Source organism: Hyperoodon ampullatus (assembly GCF_949752795.1).
Source record: "Hyperoodon ampullatus genome assembly, chromosome: 14".
In the NCBI taxonomy this organism is placed as follows: domain Eukaryota; kingdom Metazoa; phylum Chordata; class Mammalia; order Artiodactyla; family Ziphiidae; genus Hyperoodon; species Hyperoodon ampullatus.
The window spans coordinates 53,792,964-53,811,703 of NC_136927.1; the positions used below are offsets into that span (position 1 = coordinate 53,792,964).

Below are 18,740 nucleotides of genomic sequence, written 5' to 3' on the forward strand. Positions count from 1 at the left end.
TCCATCTGCAGAGCTCTGTCTGCCTTGATATTTGGCAAAGCATCATGGACACTCCAGTTTGACCTCTCTTGAGTTCTTACTCTGTGGAAAATCAATAAACAACTCAATCAGTGTCATCAGTAAGCCCAAAGGTCACAGAAAGTCAACTAAACCCACTGGCCTTGAATCACTACTAATCTGCCTTTGTCTCCATGGCTGCCCACACTACAGAATACTTGAAATCCTTCAAACAAGAGAAGTCTACAGATTGTTACCCATGCAGCTTTTTTCTTCCTAGAAATGTCCCTGCCAGCAAAGAATCAGTGTTTCAATTTCTACGCATTCTCACCAACATTTGCTTTTTATCTTTTCTTTTATGATAGCCACCTAGTGGTTGTGAAGTAGTAAAATTTCTGGAATTCTGACATTTGCACCTGCAAAGTCAAAATGGTTAAGAATCTGTGAGAATTTGCCATACATAGAGGAAGACAAGCAAACGTTGTGGTTGCAAACGTGCCCTACGGTGGCTCTTGAGCTTTCTATGGACTCCAGGGATATCTATGCTCCTATTGTGTGGACAGCTGGCTAGTAGGGATCCACTGAATGTGACTGATATGCAGGCCCTAGGTGAGTTATTTAAACTGTCTCAGCCTCAGTTGCCTAATCTATAGAATGAGTGTTAATAATTATGTCTTTCCCCGGACTTCCCTGGCGGTCCAGTGGTTAAGACTCCGCACTTCCAATGCAGGGAGGAGGGGTTCGATCCCTGGTTGGGGAACTAAGATCCCACACGCCGCGGGACACAGCCAAAAAAGAAAAGAAGAAAAAAAGTTATGTCTTTCCCTCCTAAAAGAGCCCAGACCACACCAGCCCCCGGTTCCATGACCCGAGGGGCTTGGGACCTGGATCTGCGAGTCGGCCTCCTAGTGGCTTTGAGTGAAGAGAACATGTGACCTTGTCCATCAGATACCTGACCCTTACCAGACCCTCTAGAAATGTCCACTCAATACGAGATCAAAAAGTTCAACTAGTGGCTAATACACGAGTGTTATAGTGTAGTCCAAGTTATGAAATGTATATTTTGTTAGCAAGAGGAGGAGACATGAGTTCAAATCGGAGTTGAAAAGATAATTAAAAGGTTGGGAGTTTGCTGACTCTAAACTCCTTTTTTCCTTCTTATTGATTGTGTTTAAATGCCTCTTTTGCCAACTGCTGTGTGTGGAGCCACTGAGTCATAAATGTTCAGGACATTATTTCCTGGATTCTAATTGGGGCTGGGGGTGTCTGTCCAGCTGTGTGAGCTCAGGGCCCTGAGCAGGCCCTCCAGCCCCAGGTCTCCCCACCCCTGTAGGATGTCAAAGACCCTGGGTTGAAACCCCTCCCACTCTCCTCCTCCTACCCTGGGGCAGAAATTGTTTCTAAAAAGTTCCCAGAGTTGAGTCCATTGTTGGCAGAGAAAAGATAAATCCCAAAGGAACAACAAAGAGCTCATTCCCTCCTTACAGACACCGTGTATTCATGAAATTCAGCCAGTACTTCCAGGCAGTTACCAGATCCCTCACCCTGAGCCGCACGTTCCTCCCCCAGTTACTGGGAGTATTGGCTGCTACTGATTAAAGGCTGTCCTGTTCTCTAGAGAATCTCCCCCCAGGCCAAATTGAAGCCACTTCACCTGGGAGCTTGTTCATCCTGGGGGATGGGAGGGCCAATCAATGACTCACTGATGGGTTGTGAAAGGCTGGCCCCTGCCTCCAGTTTGGACCCACTCTGGGTTACAAAGCTGTCTCCGAGCTCTCTGTGAGGTTGGGCTCCACAGGGAGCACATCTTCACTCAGCTTTTCCTCTTCCTGCACCCAGCTCCCCTCATTCAATTATCCTGAGAGCACTTTCTCAGTCAAGTACTTGTGCTAGAACCCCCGCCTCAGGCTCTGCTTTTGGGGAACCCGACCTAAGACAGTGGCTGAGCCTGAGCTAATGTGTGCACAGTGACATTCAGCTGAGGGGCATAGAAGCACTGAAATTCAGCCAAATTCTCTGGTCCAAGCTATGCAAGGGATGGGAGGCTTGTCTCATTTGCCCAAAGCCACTGATTAGTCTAGACTCAGCTATGGAAGGTGCTAGGATTTGAAACCCAGGAGCTCCAGCTTCAGATCCCCCCATCTCTCAGTCACAGTGTGGTGCCTGCCTCCTTAGAATAAAATAAGACAAAGAAAACTAAGGTGAGAGAGTGGGGAGAGCTGTATAAGCCCAAAGAAAGCTGCCTTTGTGACCCTCTCCCCACAATCACAAACTTAATGAAAAATCTTTTGAAAGAACCATTTTCCTGACCCTTCTCAGAGTAAGTCACCAACTTCATATTTCACACCCCCTGAATGACCCACAGACGACGACATCTCTACATGACCACAATATGACCTCCAAGTCAGGAAGTTAACGCTGACACATCACTGCCGTCTAACCTCAGAGCCCCCAGTTCCCCACCTGTCCCAACAATGTCCTTGTAGCAGAAGGACCCAGCCCTCGAGTTGTGTTTACATATCACCTCTCTGTAGTCTCCTTTGTCTGGAACATTTTCAGTCTATCTTTGGTTTTCAAGACGTTGACTCTTTCGAAGATTCCAAACCAGTTACAGACAAGGAGGAGAATGTTCCTCCGTTTGGGTTTGCCTGACTCTTTTCAGGATTTCCTTCAGGTTTGCCTCCTTGGCGGGAATATCACACAGGTGAGATGAGTTCTTCTCACTGCATCCTATCAGGTGACTCAAGATCAAATCATCCTGTTCCTGATGCTGCTCTCTGATCCCTTGAAAGGAGTGTCTGCCAGGTTTCTCCACTCTGAAGTTACCCCTTCCCCTCTATAATTAATGGGTATTTTGAGCAGCACTACTTTGAAGCTATGTAAGTTTCCTCTTCAAATTGCAATTCATTCATTAATTTATTTACATATATCTGTATGTACTCATGTTTTCCTATTTTCTTGAGTGGCTTAACAACTCTTACTATCCTTATTTATTATCATGCTCAAATGGTCCCTGATTTGGTCAGTGGAAGCCCCTCAGGCTGGTTCTGTGTCCTTTTGTCATGTCGATGTTTAACATTTCCTTGTCTTCTAGCCCAAGATGTTCCATGGGCATCATGTACTTTCCCAGTCCTGGAATCAGCCATTTCTCTAAGAAGTCCTGGCTCCTTTCCGTGGGAAATGATCTTTATAAGCCAAGATCTGGGCACGAGGTGTGCTTATTGCTATTTTGGTGTTTTGTTTCTAAACCATATCAGTAGAGAAAAGTAGGCAATATGCATTTTTATACACACACACATACACACATTTCTATCTATCATCTATCTATCATCTATCTATCATCATCTATCTATCTTTCTATCATCTGTCTATATCATCTAGCTAGCTCTCTTCTACATATGTAGAAAAGCATGGATTTACACTACACATTCAGTTTCAATTGCTGACTCCACGGGATTTATTCTGGTTTCTCTCTCTCTGACTCAGTGACTCTCTTCTCCAACAGTGAGAATTCTGCCTTCCATCATCCTTTATGTACTTACTTACTTGATCACTCCCCCTTTGTGTAGCTAGTCCTCACTTCATTCCTTTCCACTCATGGATGACCTCCTCAACTTACTTGCATTCTCCACACCCTATTTAGCCTCTGGCTGCCCTTGCCAGGCCACGCATATGAGTGGGCAACATTCTCACCTTGCTTGGGTTCCCACACTCATGCCAGGCTGCTGTTCCTGTGGACACTTTCCCCTCCCTACTCAGTCTCTGACTTGGAGTCACTGTGCCTCCCTTCTCTGCCCCCACCCTGCACTGTGTGCCTGCCCACCTTCTGTCACCCCACCCCCCAATGACTTTAGGACTGGATTATCCAGGAAGGGAAGGCAAGGCGGGAAAGGAAAAATGGAGGGAGGGGGCAGAAAAGGGAAAGGAAGAGCCCTGGGCAGCTTCTGATACCAACTGAAACTGATCAGTGCTTGTAGCCTTTCTGCCTGAACAACTGACCAATTAACCATCTTTTATTCCACATTCATTGTGGTTAAGACAGTTGGGAGTTGAGGATGGAATGCAAAGAGGTGTGAAAAACATCTTTCCTGCCTTCCAGAAACATCAGGGGAGATGAGATGAAAACATTAAATCAAAACAAATAATATAAGTTTCTCAGTTGAGTGTTACAAAAAATATGTGCTCCAAAAAAGGTAGGTATAAACTACGAATATACTTTCTAAGCAATAGGCAAAGTCGCAAAATAGGCTCTTACCTATTTAATAGGAGTCAAATTGGAGTTTTGATAAAGTCCCCAACCAACCAGTGATTTTGATGGTCAAAAGCAAGTAGTCACTGAATCTCCCTGATTCAGTTGTATACATTCCTCCCTAATGTGCACAAAGGCATCAGATTATACTTTTGTAAAGAGATGTTTATTGACTTGCTCAATATAATATTTAATTTAGAATATTCAAAATAAAATCTGTGATATAAATGTCACTACTTCAGTCATCACAATCATTCTTATTTTCATTAGAGTTTGTGAGAAATCTTCATTCTGATCAGTGCTCAGGAGGAGTAGATGGTCCTAAGTGGGGTGTGGTGGGGTGGAGATAGTTCTGTGAAAAGCAGATAAGCTGAGTTTGCATATCTGGCACTTATTAATCACCTCTTTTATATGACACAATGCATAACACTCCACGTAGACAGTGAGAAAGCTAAATGAATGTGCAGAATCTCTAGTCATCCACCAATTGCAGTAGGTGAATCCCATCTTCATTTCTGTGTTTTATCACAAAGTAAATCAAGGCCTCTGTTGTCCTGGGATGCAGCTTCCTTGAAGAACAAAGCGCAAGTCCTTAGGGAAAGTCAGGCTCCAGTTAAGGTCCCATCTCTGGGCTCAACCATTAGAATAATGGGTTTTTCTAGTTGAAGAAGTACCTGAGGGCTTAATTTCAGGTGCATCTGCAACAGTTAAACAAACACGTGAGAATCGAATAATGAAGCACGGCCAGCAAGAGAAACAAAGTATTGATATATAAGATACATTATGGACAATAATGCTTTACAAACATATAACAGCTAGTTTTAGCATCATATACCTTTGATTCTTTTTTAAAAATTACAAATTCCATGTATTTAATAGATACAGGGATAGTCAGCTTATCTGTTTTTCATAGGGTGAACTTTAATAGTCGTGTCTTTCAAGGAACTGGCCACATTTATGTATAAAATATATGGAGTAAACTTGTTTGCCGCATTCCCTTATTATCTTTTTATTAAATTAAAATTTCCACCTATTGAGACATAACTGTCTTACAGGAGTGCATAAGTTTAAGGTGCACAGCATAATGATTTGACGTACATATGTCGTGAAATTATTACCACAGTAAGTTTCATTAACATCCATCAGCTCATAGATACAAAGAAAAAATATTGTTTCCTTCAGGTGATAGCTCTCAGGATCTACTCTCTTAACAACTTTCCTATACACCATACAGAAAGGTTAACTAGGGCCATCATGTTGTACGTGGCATCTCTAGTACTTAATGTATCTTATAACTGGAACTTGGTAGCTTCATCCAATCTTCCCGCCTTATTTTTGATTGTTTATACTTATTCTTTAAGTTGTGTCAAGACGAGATAGTGAAAGCATTCATCCATCATTCTTTCCACAAAATATCTATTGAGCGCTTATTTCATACCAGGCTAGAGACAAAAATCTGGTTGGCTTGTGTTCTTTTTTTGATTTAACTTTTAGGTACAAAGGATGAGGTTTTAAAATTTACCAGATTCTTAGGCATTATGGCCAACTATCTTGAGCCATGTAAAGATAATTTTGTGTCCATTGAAACTTGCAAGGTAATCCTAGTAGGAATCACACATGTTAATTACATCGGGCTTCCTCAACTTCTGCAGAGTCCAGTCACCTCTCCCAGTAGAACCCATCCAGTTTCATGATCGGAAGAGGTCGTTGTGAAGCATTATGCCTGGTTTTTTTTTTTTAACATTTCCTGTCTCCCAAATGTAGTGCAAATGGTGAACTTCTGACGACCTACAGTGTTTGTTCCAGTACTTTTAGCCCTTTTCTCACCCAGTCACTCCTTCAGTGTTGGGGGAACCAACAGAGTGACCTTCTAATCTCAGTTGACCGAAGGGCAAACAAATTGTCATGGAGGAGAGAAGCCCCAGCCTGTGGATGCCTGGGTGGAGCTTCAGGGATCATCTGCCCTTCCCAGGTGTGCCAGAGGCCCCCTTTCTCTCAGGGCTAAGTCCCCTTTCTGTACACACCTACACTATGGACATACAGATGCCCACAAGTAAAATGGAAACCGTCTCTATCCTCCTCTTCCCTGAGAAAGCCTACTCAAATGGGGTAGCTGCTTACTGAATGTGTGACTCCTAGAAAAAAGCCTTATTACAGGGCCGTGCTTGATATGAATGAACAATGGCAACTGTTCTTTGTGCTCCTCAGAGGAGAGATTCCAGATCTTTCTATAAATGTAACACCTTGTTATTTTAAAATTTCAAATGACATGCATATATGTCCCCAGCAGATAGACATACACATGTACACCAGGCATGTACACAAATGTCATTTGTTAAATTTCAAAAGTTCAAATTGTTCACAATTTGTATCCAAGAACTCTAATCAATTACACATCTAACTCCTTAAGCATTTGCTGGGTGACTGGGAGGCATCGTTCAGAGTTTACAAAAGGAATAAAATGAGAGGCTACAGTTAAAGACATTCATAGGTGTAAAGAAAACATAGGAACCAAACTGGATGGTTCCATGACAAAGTGTTAAGTTAGGTGGTAGGAACCATGATGCCAGCCTGTGGTGACTGATACAGAGCAGAGGGGAGAGTGGGCTGTGAACTGGGTGGGGAGGGCTCCATGGAGGGGCTCTGGATTGAGCTAGAACTTGAAGGGGGAAGAACAGAATGGGGGCGGGGAAGAGCACACATAGAGTTATTATTAGAAGGTAAAGGGAGCCCATCTTGATGGCAGCAGGACCCCTGGAAGGTGAAGGGGCTGTGGGAGTCCTTCTCATCTGGCAGAAATTCTTTCCAGCAGGGGTTCTCACCGTGGCTACACAGGAGAATCTGCAGGAGTGCTTTGAATGCCACACCCCTGATGAATTATTTTAGAATAAATGAGATGACCTAGGCATCAGGATTTTTTAAAGCACCACAATAATTTCATTATACAAGCAGTGGCCGAGGACCGCTGCCAGGAGGGCTTCTGTAAGTTCTGGTGGAGAAGAGCATCACTGAAAAGCCATGATGTGGTCGTCACTGCTCTCATGACTGCACACACCTCCCCTTCCTTCCGGTGGACTTGAAATGAAATTTAAAATATTGCTGAGGTTCAAAAGACTGCAAAGAATCATGTTATGCTAACTGCATTGACTCTAGATGACCTTTACAGTTGGGTCATTACAAAGCCACAGGCTTAGCCATCCAGAGCTGAAGGACCCTTAAAGGTCACAGATGGCTCCAAATACATTCATGTCCACTATGACAAATTATTCCTTGAATAGAACACATTCATATATATGTGTGTGTGTGTGCGTGTGTATATATATATACATATGATATCTATCTATCTATATCCGTTTTAAAAACTCACAATAAACACAATTAATGCAGCTAGGTAACGGTCTGACCTGTGTTTCTTTGCAAGGTTTGAAGGATAAGCTCTGCAGGACTTTGACAACAGCAAGTTTCACGTTCATGATACCAAGTCTCATACCAATGCAGTTTCGGGGTCCAGTTCCAAAAGGCATGTGTGTGTAAGGATTTCTGCTCTCCTTGTTCTTCTTACTGAACCTGGTTCCACAGCAGTAGATGAAACAAATTAATGAAACAGAAAAACCACAAGAGCTCAAAGTCTGAGGCTTAACTGAAACACTCAACTAGTAGCATTAGGGATGCCTGTGTGAGCTAGTCATTGAATCCTGCTGTGGTGAATTTGCTATGAGAAAGGTAAACTCCAGATCCTTCCCATTCCCCGGACCCTATAGGAGATTTCAGTCCTGTTGAGGAGATGAGATGAATGCTGTTTAAAAAAAATTTTATCTCTAAACACTAACTTTACATTCAGGCAGTGAGATGTTCACGCTCTGAACTGATTGAAGGAAACGTGGGTTCCCGCCTCCACGCACACTGATGTCGGTCATGTGCTCATGGGGGAAGGAAGCAGGAGAATCATCTCCCAGGATTTAAATTGTCATTTCCCCCTTGTATTCCCTTCCTTCCCGTCCCCTTGTGTCTGTCTGTCTGTCTGTCTGTCTGTCTACCCCACAGCACAGTATGCTTAGGTCACATTTACATAACTATATGACACTACTATAGAATAACCACTGATTTCCTTGTCTATCTGTTCCACTAGCCTATAAATTCCTTGATGGTTAGACCTCCGTTTTATTCAAATTTGACTCCTCAGTATTTGAATATATTAAGGAAAAATATGGAATTGTGGAAAGTGATAATAGCATTGCGATTATGTATATTTTAAAGAGTCCCTACTTTGCAAAACATTTTGGAATATTTACAGACACTGTGACTTCAAATAATATGGGAAGATGGAGGAGGGTAGCAGTAGCTTGTGGATGGAGCAGAGACATGGGATGGTTGTTGGGCAGGGAATGGGCACATATAGATACATTAGAAGTCTTCCACAGACTAGTGCCTATAGAATATACTTGTGCATATGTCAAAAATTCTCCATGATAGGCTTTTCTGTAAATATTTGGATTTCTCACTGCCTGGCCGAGTCCCTGACATGCAGGTGAGCACTAACTCTCTGCTTGACGACTGAATGAATCAAAAATGAATTGGGAGGGGCTTCCCTGGTGGCATAGTGGTTGAGAGTCTGCCTGCCGATGCAGGGGACATGGGTTCGTGCCCCGGTCTGGGAGGATCCCACATGCCGCGGAGCGGCTGGGACCGTGAGCCATGGCCGATGAGCCTGCGCATCCAGAGCCTGTGCTCCGCAATGGGAGAGGCCACAACGGTGAGAGGCCCACGTACCGCAAAAAGAAGAAAAAAAAATGAATTGGGAGATTAGGATTGACATAAATACACTACCATGTGTAAAATAGATGGCTAGTGGCAACCTGCGGTATAGCATGGGGAGCTCAGCTCTGTGCTCTGTGACGACCTAGATGGGCAGGATGGGGGAAGATGAGGGGGAGGTCCAAGAGGGAGGGGATATAAGTATACATACAGCTGCTTCACTTTGTTGTACAGCAGAAACTAACACAACATTGTAAAGCAATTATACTCCAATAAAAAATAAATAAATAAGTAAAGTGAACCAAAATGAACAACAGCAACAGCAAAAAAGAAATAATAGTGAGTGGTCTCTGGTTTTAGGTTCGTGAAGCTGCAGGAGAGGGAGCTACTGAGCTTCAGGGAAACACAGAGGTTCCCTGGGCCAGAAAACAGAGGACTTGGTCCACTCTGACTTCCTGTTTCAAGAAGTGAAACTTCCTGTTTCACTAGGGCGAACAAGATAAAGTCCTTGCCATCAGGGAGCTTATAGTCAGGGGCTCATAAAAGTCTAGATCCCAGCTAGTGCCCTAAGATATTCATCTCAAATTTTGCTCACTGTACAATAAGTGGGAAAGCATCAACTCTTTCCAGAGTCCAATCTGTACCGAAGCCAGACCTTGATTCTGAATTCCCAAAAGAGGATGCTCAACCCCTCTAAGGAGGAAGTCTCAGACATCTAGAGAGCAGAGAATTTCTCTTTGGAAGGTCACCAAGTACTGAGGTAGAAGGGGCTGGCCCAGGTGTGCAGCCACAGACAGGACCAGGGCACCTGTGTGCACATCCGTCCTCAGTGAAGCTGCTTGAACCACCAGCGATGAGACCTCTAGGTCCCCAGCCTGCACTCTCACAATAATGCTAGAGGAAACGTAGCCAGTGTTTAAAGAAATGGAAATGTGGGAACATTAGTGATGAATTCAAAGAGCTAAGGAGAACAGACAGAAAAACTTAAAGGAAATAAAAAGCCTATACACCTAAAATAAGATAGTGGTTACATAAATTATGGCATATGCATATAGTCGCTCATATATATTATATAGATAGATATATAGATAGACAGATACACACACAAATTCACATAGAATGTTGTTTATAGTTTACTGTTAAATCAAGTAAGCAGTTCAAAACCAAATTAAATGTACTACCATTCTAGTTTTTAAAAATCTATATATGCATAGACAAATGTCCACGCGGACATACAACGCATTATCAATGAGGCCTATCTTAAGGTATTAGGAATGTAGACAGCTATAATTCTTTTTTCTAGTCCACAGTTTGTAAAATTTGATTCAAACAATGATCACTCTTATATTAAGAAAAAACGTCAAACAATAAAAAGATACACAAATAAATGATTGTACAATCACTCATTTTCTCCTACAGTAAGAGGCGTCTAATATGCTGGAACCACTCTGGATCAGAGAGGGTTCCCTTCCCTGGGTTCTCCTACCTTTCAGGACGGAACTCCTCAGGCTCTGGCCAGTGTTCCGGATCTCTGTGTATAGTGAAGAGTGGCACCATCACCACTGTCCCTTTGGGAATCAACACCCCATGGATTTCCACATTTTTTTTACAGACTCTCTCAAGTCTAGCAGTAAGTGGGAATAATCTGAGAGATTCACTCAACACCATGTCAAGATATTCCATCTGTTCCAGGGACTCATAGGTGGGAGGTGCCTGGAAGAAAGAAATAGATTTTGATAAATTGAGATTGAGGATCAAACTTCAACTCAGTCTACATAGTCCTGTTGAAATGGTAGGAGCTCCGGAGAATAATTTCAACTGGTAAAGGACCTTAACATTTATAGATGTTATAATATCTATCATGTCCTTTGACCTTCTCAGTGGCCCACTGAGATGTGTGGAGTGGTTATGACTATACGAGAACATTGGGACAATCCCCTAAACAGGGCCTGAAATCCTGCACATCATTATGTAGTGTATTTTCTTTCTCACGAGAACAAACATGACTAATAGACTATGACCCTTAGTCTCAAGTGAAACGTGCCAAAGTCACTGTTTCCTTTCAAAAGAGAGGCCACACATCTGTACCAAGGGAAGAAATGTATAAATGCAAATCCTCTATTCAACATAAAATTGTTACTTGAGAAATCTCGTTTACTAATTCTTTTGACTATACCTATAAAATCTGAAAATACTTTATGATATTAAAACTCTATAAATAATTTAGGGAGAAACAAGTTGCTTTTTAAACCAAATATGCAAAAGAAGGGTAAAATGGGTGCTACAAGGAACACAATTTCAGATCCAGGGAAAGTTACAAGAGGATGAAAACCCTATCCTCAGCCACAGCCTCTGTTGCTGGAACAGTCTCTTAGTGTCCCTTCAGGGGTGACTGTAGGTCTGAAGGTCTAAACAAGCCACTCCAGCCCCAGAGGCCAGCTCTCCTCACACCACAAAGAATTCCACTTTTGGCAGAGATCTGAGACCAGTGGGGGTGACACGTGGCTGTCACGTGGGGTTATATTTAAGGGGCAACATTGTAGAGGGTAAGAGTTGGCTCAGGAGACAGACACCCTGGCACATAGGTTGGTGTTTTCACCACTAGGTACACGACTAGTATGTGAAAGTATTTCATCTCTCTGTCGCTCAGGTTTCTGAAATGTTACATGGAGATAATCAGAGTTGACACTTCATAGGCTTGTGTGGCAGAGACACACACTGCTCACCTAGTATCCATGTAGTCCCTGTATTTCCCAGCCCACTTGAAGTTACAGGAAACCAGCTTTGCCAATGGTCTGTGAACTGAGGCGATTATGTCAGTTTGGGGACAAATCATTTGAAAAGCCAGTGAGCAACGCTCGAGTCCCTTATTCCCGACAACAGGAAGTCCTCATGTTCCAGATAAGGCAGCTACAGGAAGGTGGAGCCTCTTAGCCTGTATCCCCGAGTAACGCTGTGGAGCCGAGCTGCCCGCTCCCATCCTCCACTAACAATCCATGTTGGTCATGTAGATGTGGGTTAGAAGTAAACCTTTGCTATGAAAGCTCTGAGATTTGAGGGCTCATCTGCTAGTGAGGCATAACTTAGCCTCTCCTGACTTATACAGAATTTTATGAAAATTAAATTCATTTATAAATAGCATCTAGAACAGACATATATAGTAAAAAAGCAAATGTTGGCCAATAGTATGGCCTTGTCATTGTATTATTATAAAAGAGGAAGAAGACAATGCTTTAGCAATTCTCTCTTGCCTGGTGACCATCTTATTACAATGAAAAGAATTGCAATATGTGGTTTACCAGAGAAGACAGATCATCTCTAATTTAGTAAGGCACTACGATCTATCCTTACCTTATATTTGAAGGACCCAGGACCCTGAAAGGTGATAAATTTTGTCCAAAACCAAAGCCAGGACTCAAACTCACGTCCTCTGTTTCCTACTTTAAGCCCTTTGTTGTTACAAGTCTCCTCCTAGTCTGCAGCGTACCCAGGCACTAGACTGAATTAATGGTCCCAGTTCTCCAGCCCTTACTGGGTCCATGCCCTTTGCCATCTACCTTTGTGGTTCCCTCCCATTCTGACTCTGGGGTTGGCCAGGTGGTTTGCTTTACACCAGTGGAAATTTGGCTAAGTGTGATGCTAGGAGAGTTTTGAAAATCACCCATATGATTGGACTTTTGGTTCTTGCCATCTACCATTGCCTTCAGAAGTAGACATGTGGAGATTGAGAGGCAGGAGAAGCAAGTGTGGAGTTGTGTCAGCCTAGCCAGCTTAGCCAAGGCCAGCCTAGATCAGCCAACAGCCAGAAACAAGCAAGTCCAGCCAATATCAGCAGATAACTATGTGGACACTAGAGCAATAGATGCTTACTGTTAGATGCCACTGAGGTTTCGTGATTTTTATGTGACATTATTGTGATAACTGATATGCCAGGACCAGCACTTGTTTCAAACTACTTATATTTCTGTGAGTAGTACGCATTACCTATGTTTTCCCCCTTGCTGTTTGACTCTTGAGATTCTTCCTAAATAGCACAAGTGAAAATTTTGATACTTATGCTTTTTGCAAAAATATCCTGAGAAGTGGCAAGGAGACATTTGTGCTAAGGCTTCACTTTCCCCCTCCCTCTCCAGGTATCATCACTCACCTTACTGGGGAGAGTTGCATCAATCTCCTCCTGCAGCTTCTGCTGGATGTGAGGGTGAGTGGCCAATTTATAGAAAAGGAAGGAAAGAGCCTCAGTAGTGGGCTCATAGCCACCAAAAATAAAGATAATACCTTGGGCCACCATTTCTGAGTCAGACAGAGCTAAAAGGGGAGGAGAAACATTGTAGGTAAAGCATGTCAATATAAAACATCACAGGTTAGAGGATGAGAAATCCAAATGAGACTCCCAAATCCCTAGGGAAAAAAATGGAAAAGCAATTCAGAGCAAAACTGGGAGTGGTTTGCACTCTCATGTCTGTTTTACAGAGCCAGAAACAGGCAAAACTTTTCTTAATCCAGTTTTTCCTCAAGGTCTGTACTATACTTGGCCCTCTGCTCCTGGTTATGTCACACTTTCCACCAACACAGTTGAGTAATTTCAAGAGATAGCATTTCTGTCTAACACACACAGCGTTATCAGTATGTCCCTTGGAGAATCCTAAATGCACTTTAGCTAGAAACAGTATGGGGTAGCCATGTTTTTCCTTTAAAAAATTATATTATTCTAGCTAAATTATAACATGAATTTTTTGGAGAAAGTTTGCAATACTAAGGCTATACTGTAGGGAAAATTAATAGAAGACTTGGGGCACAAGTCTTCAAATGGATGATCACAGATATACAGAAACTACAGGAAAAAAAAACAAAGCTAGAAGAGTGCTGCTTGATCCTAGTCTAATCAATGGCATTAAAATAGCAGAAGAAAGAATGTGTCCTTAGATGGGTATTGGCCAGCACACAATATAGAAAAATAGGATCCAGGGAGTGGAGTTAGCAATGCTTATTCAATCATGACCTGAATGTCATCTTCCTCAGTATAAGCCCCCTCTCTTTGCTCTCCTTTGTGCTCAGCAAACAGCCCTTGTGATTATAAATTGATCTCCATTTTTATTTTCTCCTGAGAAAATCCAAGCATGGTCAGGCTCCAATCTATTTGATGGGACTATACTAGGTACTTAGAGCACTCAGATCAACATGGTACCTGCCCAATCATGTAATTCACAACTAAAACAATACAAAATGAGTGGAAGAAAGATCTACAGACTTCTGATTTCCCCATGATAGTTTCTGTGAAGCTGTTGTGGGTAAATTCAACTATCAAATTATTTCCCCCAGTTAGCATAAACCCTAGGATACTAAAAGTTTAGAGCTGTACTGTCTAATATGTGGCTATTTAATTTAAATTTTAATTGATTAAAATTAAGTACAATTTAACATTTAGTTCTTCTGTGGCATTACCCATATGTTCAATAGCCACATGTCTAGTGATTACTGTATTGAACAGTGCAGGTGTAGAATATTTCCTACGGAAATTTGTATTGGACCATGTAGTTAGATAGATGTCAGATAGATAGATAACTAGATAGATAGATAGACAGATAGATAGACAGGGACATAGTTGTAGATCTATTTACAGTGGTGTGCTAGAGTCATCTCATCCCTCTCTCAAGAACCAATCTGTAAAAATCTAAGAATATTGTGAGATGGTTGTCAAACCATTGGTATCTTGAAATTAACCAAGTGTGAGTATTCATATCATGGAAATAAACTAAAAACCAGGGCATTCTTGTTTTAAAGAGATGTTCTGTTTACATCACTGGTTATGAGTAGATATAGAAATACTTGGGGCTTCCCTGGTGGCACAGTGGTTAAGAGTCCACCTGCCAATGCAGGGGACATGGGTTCGAGCCCTGGTCCGGGAAGATCCCACATGCCGTAAAGCAACTAAGTCCATGTGCCACAACTACTGACTCTGCATTCTAGAGCCCACGTGCCACAACTACTGAGCCCGTGCCACAACTACTGAAGCCTGTGCACCTAGACCCCGTGCTCCACAACAAGAGAAACCACTGCAGTGAGAAGCCCGTGCACCGCAATGAAGAGTAGCCCCCGCTCGTTACAACTAGAGAAAGCCCAGGCGCAGCAACAAAGACCCAACGCAGCCAAAAATAAATAAATAAAATAAAGTTAAAAAACCAAGCAAACAAAAAAAAGAAATACTTATGTTCATCAGTCTTGTGTAAATATATTTGATGATATGTTTGATGGTCTTATCTTTGTCCACTGAAAGGATGTAGAAGCAAAGAAACCATAGTAGAAATGAACACTCCTAGATCCCAGGTTTTGATTTCTAAATACCATTTCTCACTAAAGGAAACCAGAGCTCCTCTCAGGACTAGTCAAGGGAAACAGAATAGATACCTGGAACGTCTTGCATCAGAATAGAGACACAGATGTAGAGAACGGACATGTGGACACAGGGGGAAAGGGGAGGGTGGGACAAATTGGGAGATTAGGTTTGACATAAATACATAACCATGTGTAAAACAGATAGCTAGTGGGACCCTGCGGTATAGCACAGGGAGCTCAGCTTGATGCTCTGTGATGACCTAGTTGGGCGAGATGGTGGGGGATGGGAGGGACGTCCAAGAGGGAGGGGATGTAGGTATACATATAGCTGATTCACTTCATTGTACAGCAGAAACTAACACAATATTGTAAAAAAACTATACTCCAACAAAAAAAAAAGAAAGCAAGGAAGTTCTCAGAAAATGATACTCTATATACTATAATGGTGGATACACATCATTGTACATTTGTCAACACCCATAGAAAGGACAACACCAAGAATGAACCCTAATGTAAACTATGGACTTTTGGTGGTAATATGTCAATGTAGGTTCATTGACTGTAACAACTGTACTTTGATGTGATCTTTTGATAGTGCAAGAGGCTGTGTGTAGGTGGGGGTGGATGTATGTTTGAAATCTCTATACTTTCCCCTCAATTTTGCTGTGAACCAAACTGCTCTAAAAATAGTCTATTGGGAAAAAAACATTTAGGAATAAAAAAAGAAATAAAAAAGTATACAAGAGCCTACTTAAAAGGGATCCAGTGGACAAACCTGAGAGAATTCTAGAATCAAAGTTAAAAATGATATGAGAATAAACTAATGATGAAAAATCTGAAAGTGAAATTAAGAAAACACTCCCATTTACCATTGCAACAAAAAAGAATAAAATATCTAGGAATAAACCTACCTAAGGAGACAAAAAACCTGTATGCAGAAAATTATAAGACACTGATGAAAGAAATTAAAGATGATACAAATAGATGGAGAGATATACCATGTTCTTGGATTGGAAGAATCAGCGTTGTGAAAATGACTCTATTACCCAAAGCAATCTACAGATTTAATGCAATCCCTATCAAACTACCACTGGCATTTTTCACAGAACTAGAACAAAAAATTTCACAATTTGTATGGAAACACAAAAGACCCCGAATAGCCAAAGCAGTCTTGAGAACGAAAAATGGAGCTGGAGGAATCAGGCTCCCTGACTTCAGACTATACTACAAAGCTACAGTAATCAAGACAGCATGGTACTGGCACAAAAACAGAAATATAGATCAATGGAACAGGATAGAAAGCCCAGAGGTAAACCCAAGTACATATGGTCACCTTATCTTTGGTAAAGAAGGCAAGAATATGCAGTGGAGAGAAGACAGCCTCTTCAATAAGTGGTGCTGGGAAAACTGGACAGCTACATGTAAAAGTATGACATTAGAACACTCCCTAACACCATACACAAAAATAAACTCAAAATGGATTAAAGACCTAAATGTAAGGCCAGACACAATCAAACTCTTAGAGGAAAACATAGGCAGAACACTCTATGACATAAATCATAGCAAGATCCTTTTTAACCCACCTCCTAGAGAAATGGAAATAAAAACAAAAATAAACAAATGGAACCTAATGAAACTTCAAAGCTTTTGCACAGCAGAGGAAACCATAAACAAGACCAAAAGACAACCCTCAGAATGGGAGAAAATATTTGCAAATGAAGCAACTGACAAAGGATTAACCTCCAAAATTTACAAGCAGCTCATGCAGCTCAATGTCAAAAAAAACAAACAACCCAATCCAAAAATGGGCAGAAGACCTAAATAGACATTATTCCAAAGAAGATATACAGATTGCCAACAAACACATGAAAGAATGCTCAACGTCATTAATCATTAGAGAAATGCAAATCAAAACTACAATGAGATATCATCTCACACCGGTCGGAATGGCCATCATCAAAAAATCTAGAAACAATAAATGCTGGAGAGGGTGTGGAGAAAAGGGAACACTCTTGCCCTGTTGGTGGCAATGTAAATTGATACAGCCACTATGAAGAACAGTATGGAGGTTCTTTAAAAAATTAAAAATAGAACTACCATATGACCCAGCAATCCCACTACTGGGCATATACCTTGAGAAAACCATAATTCAAAAAGAGTCATGTACCAAAATGTTCATTGCATCTCTATTTACAATAGCCAGGACATGGAAGCAACCTAAGTGTCCATCAACAGATGAATGGATAAAGAAGATGTGGCACATATATACCATGGAGTATTACTCAGCCATAAAAGGAAATGAAATTGAGTTATTTGTAGTGAGGTGGATGGACCTAGAGTCTGCCATACAGAGTGAAGTAAGTCAGAAAGAGAAAAACAAATACCGTATGCTAACACATATATATGGAATCTAAGGGGAAAAAAAAAGGTCAGGAAGAACCTAGGGGCAAGACAGGAATAAAGACACAAACCTACTAGAGAGTGGACTGAGGATACGGGGAGGGGAAAGGGTAAGCTGGGACAAAGTGAGAAAGTGGCATGGACACATATGTAAAATAGATAGCTAGTGGGAAGCAGCCGCATAGCACAGGGAGATCAGCTCAGTGCTTTGTGTCTACCTAGAGGGATGGGATAGGGAGGGTGAGAGGGAGGGAGACGCAAGAGGGAAGAGATATGGGAACATATGTATATGTATAACTGATGCACTTTGTTATAAAGCAGAAACTAACACACCATTGTAAAGCAATTATACTCCAATGAAGATGTTAAGAAAATGATATGAGAGTAAGTTACACATGAGAATGTACTGATATAGATAAATAAATAAATGACGGGGAAGAATGGAAAGCTCTCCCTTAAAATAGAACATCAACTGATAAATACAGAAGAATGATGAAATTACAAATTCATTTTGCAAACATCACAGTAATGAAGTTTTCAGTCAAAAACCATTCATGGATGATAAAACTAGTAGGTGACAATTTGAAGAGGAACACTATATTTCCTGTCTCAAAGGTTTCTCCCACCAGCTGCTTGTTAATGACACAGGAAAAAATTGAACTTTACAGTAGACTAAGCTAGTGAACACAACTTTAACCAAGTGTTCCAAGTTAAGGTCATCAACACTGGGGAAATGTTCCTCCTGATGGGATGAAGCCTTGATGCAAATTTCCAGGCAGAGGTTCTGACTCACTGGGTCTGGAGGAGCCTGAGAATTGACATTGGAAACAAGCTCCCCAGAGGTTCGGCTGCAGGTGATCCACAGACCATGACTGACTGATGGGCATGACATCCTTGTTATACTTACCCTTCGAGCTCTGAACAAGGTCGTGCCTGCATACTTCTAGAAAGTACCTCTGGCTACCATTTCTGTCTGACCATGTGTCTTCCTTCAATTTGGCAG

At 41.7% G+C, this 18,740-nt stretch overlaps 1 protein-coding gene across 1 annotated transcript in view; it reads right to left on the minus strand.

The window, feature by feature from the left end:
* Nucleotides 1-42: 42 nt before the first annotated feature.
* LOC307063081 (cytochrome P450 3A28-like) overlaps nt 43-18,740 on the minus strand; it is a gene marked incomplete at both ends in the record, with an annotated part of 34,261 nt that continues 15,563 nt past the window's right edge. The window contains 4 exon segments of the mRNA XM_079719065.1: nt 43-81; nt 7,651-7,813; nt 10,488-10,714; nt 13,149-13,309. Of these exon segments, the coding sequence (XP_079575191.1) occupies nt 43-81; nt 7,651-7,813; nt 10,488-10,714; nt 13,149-13,309 (590 nt within the window).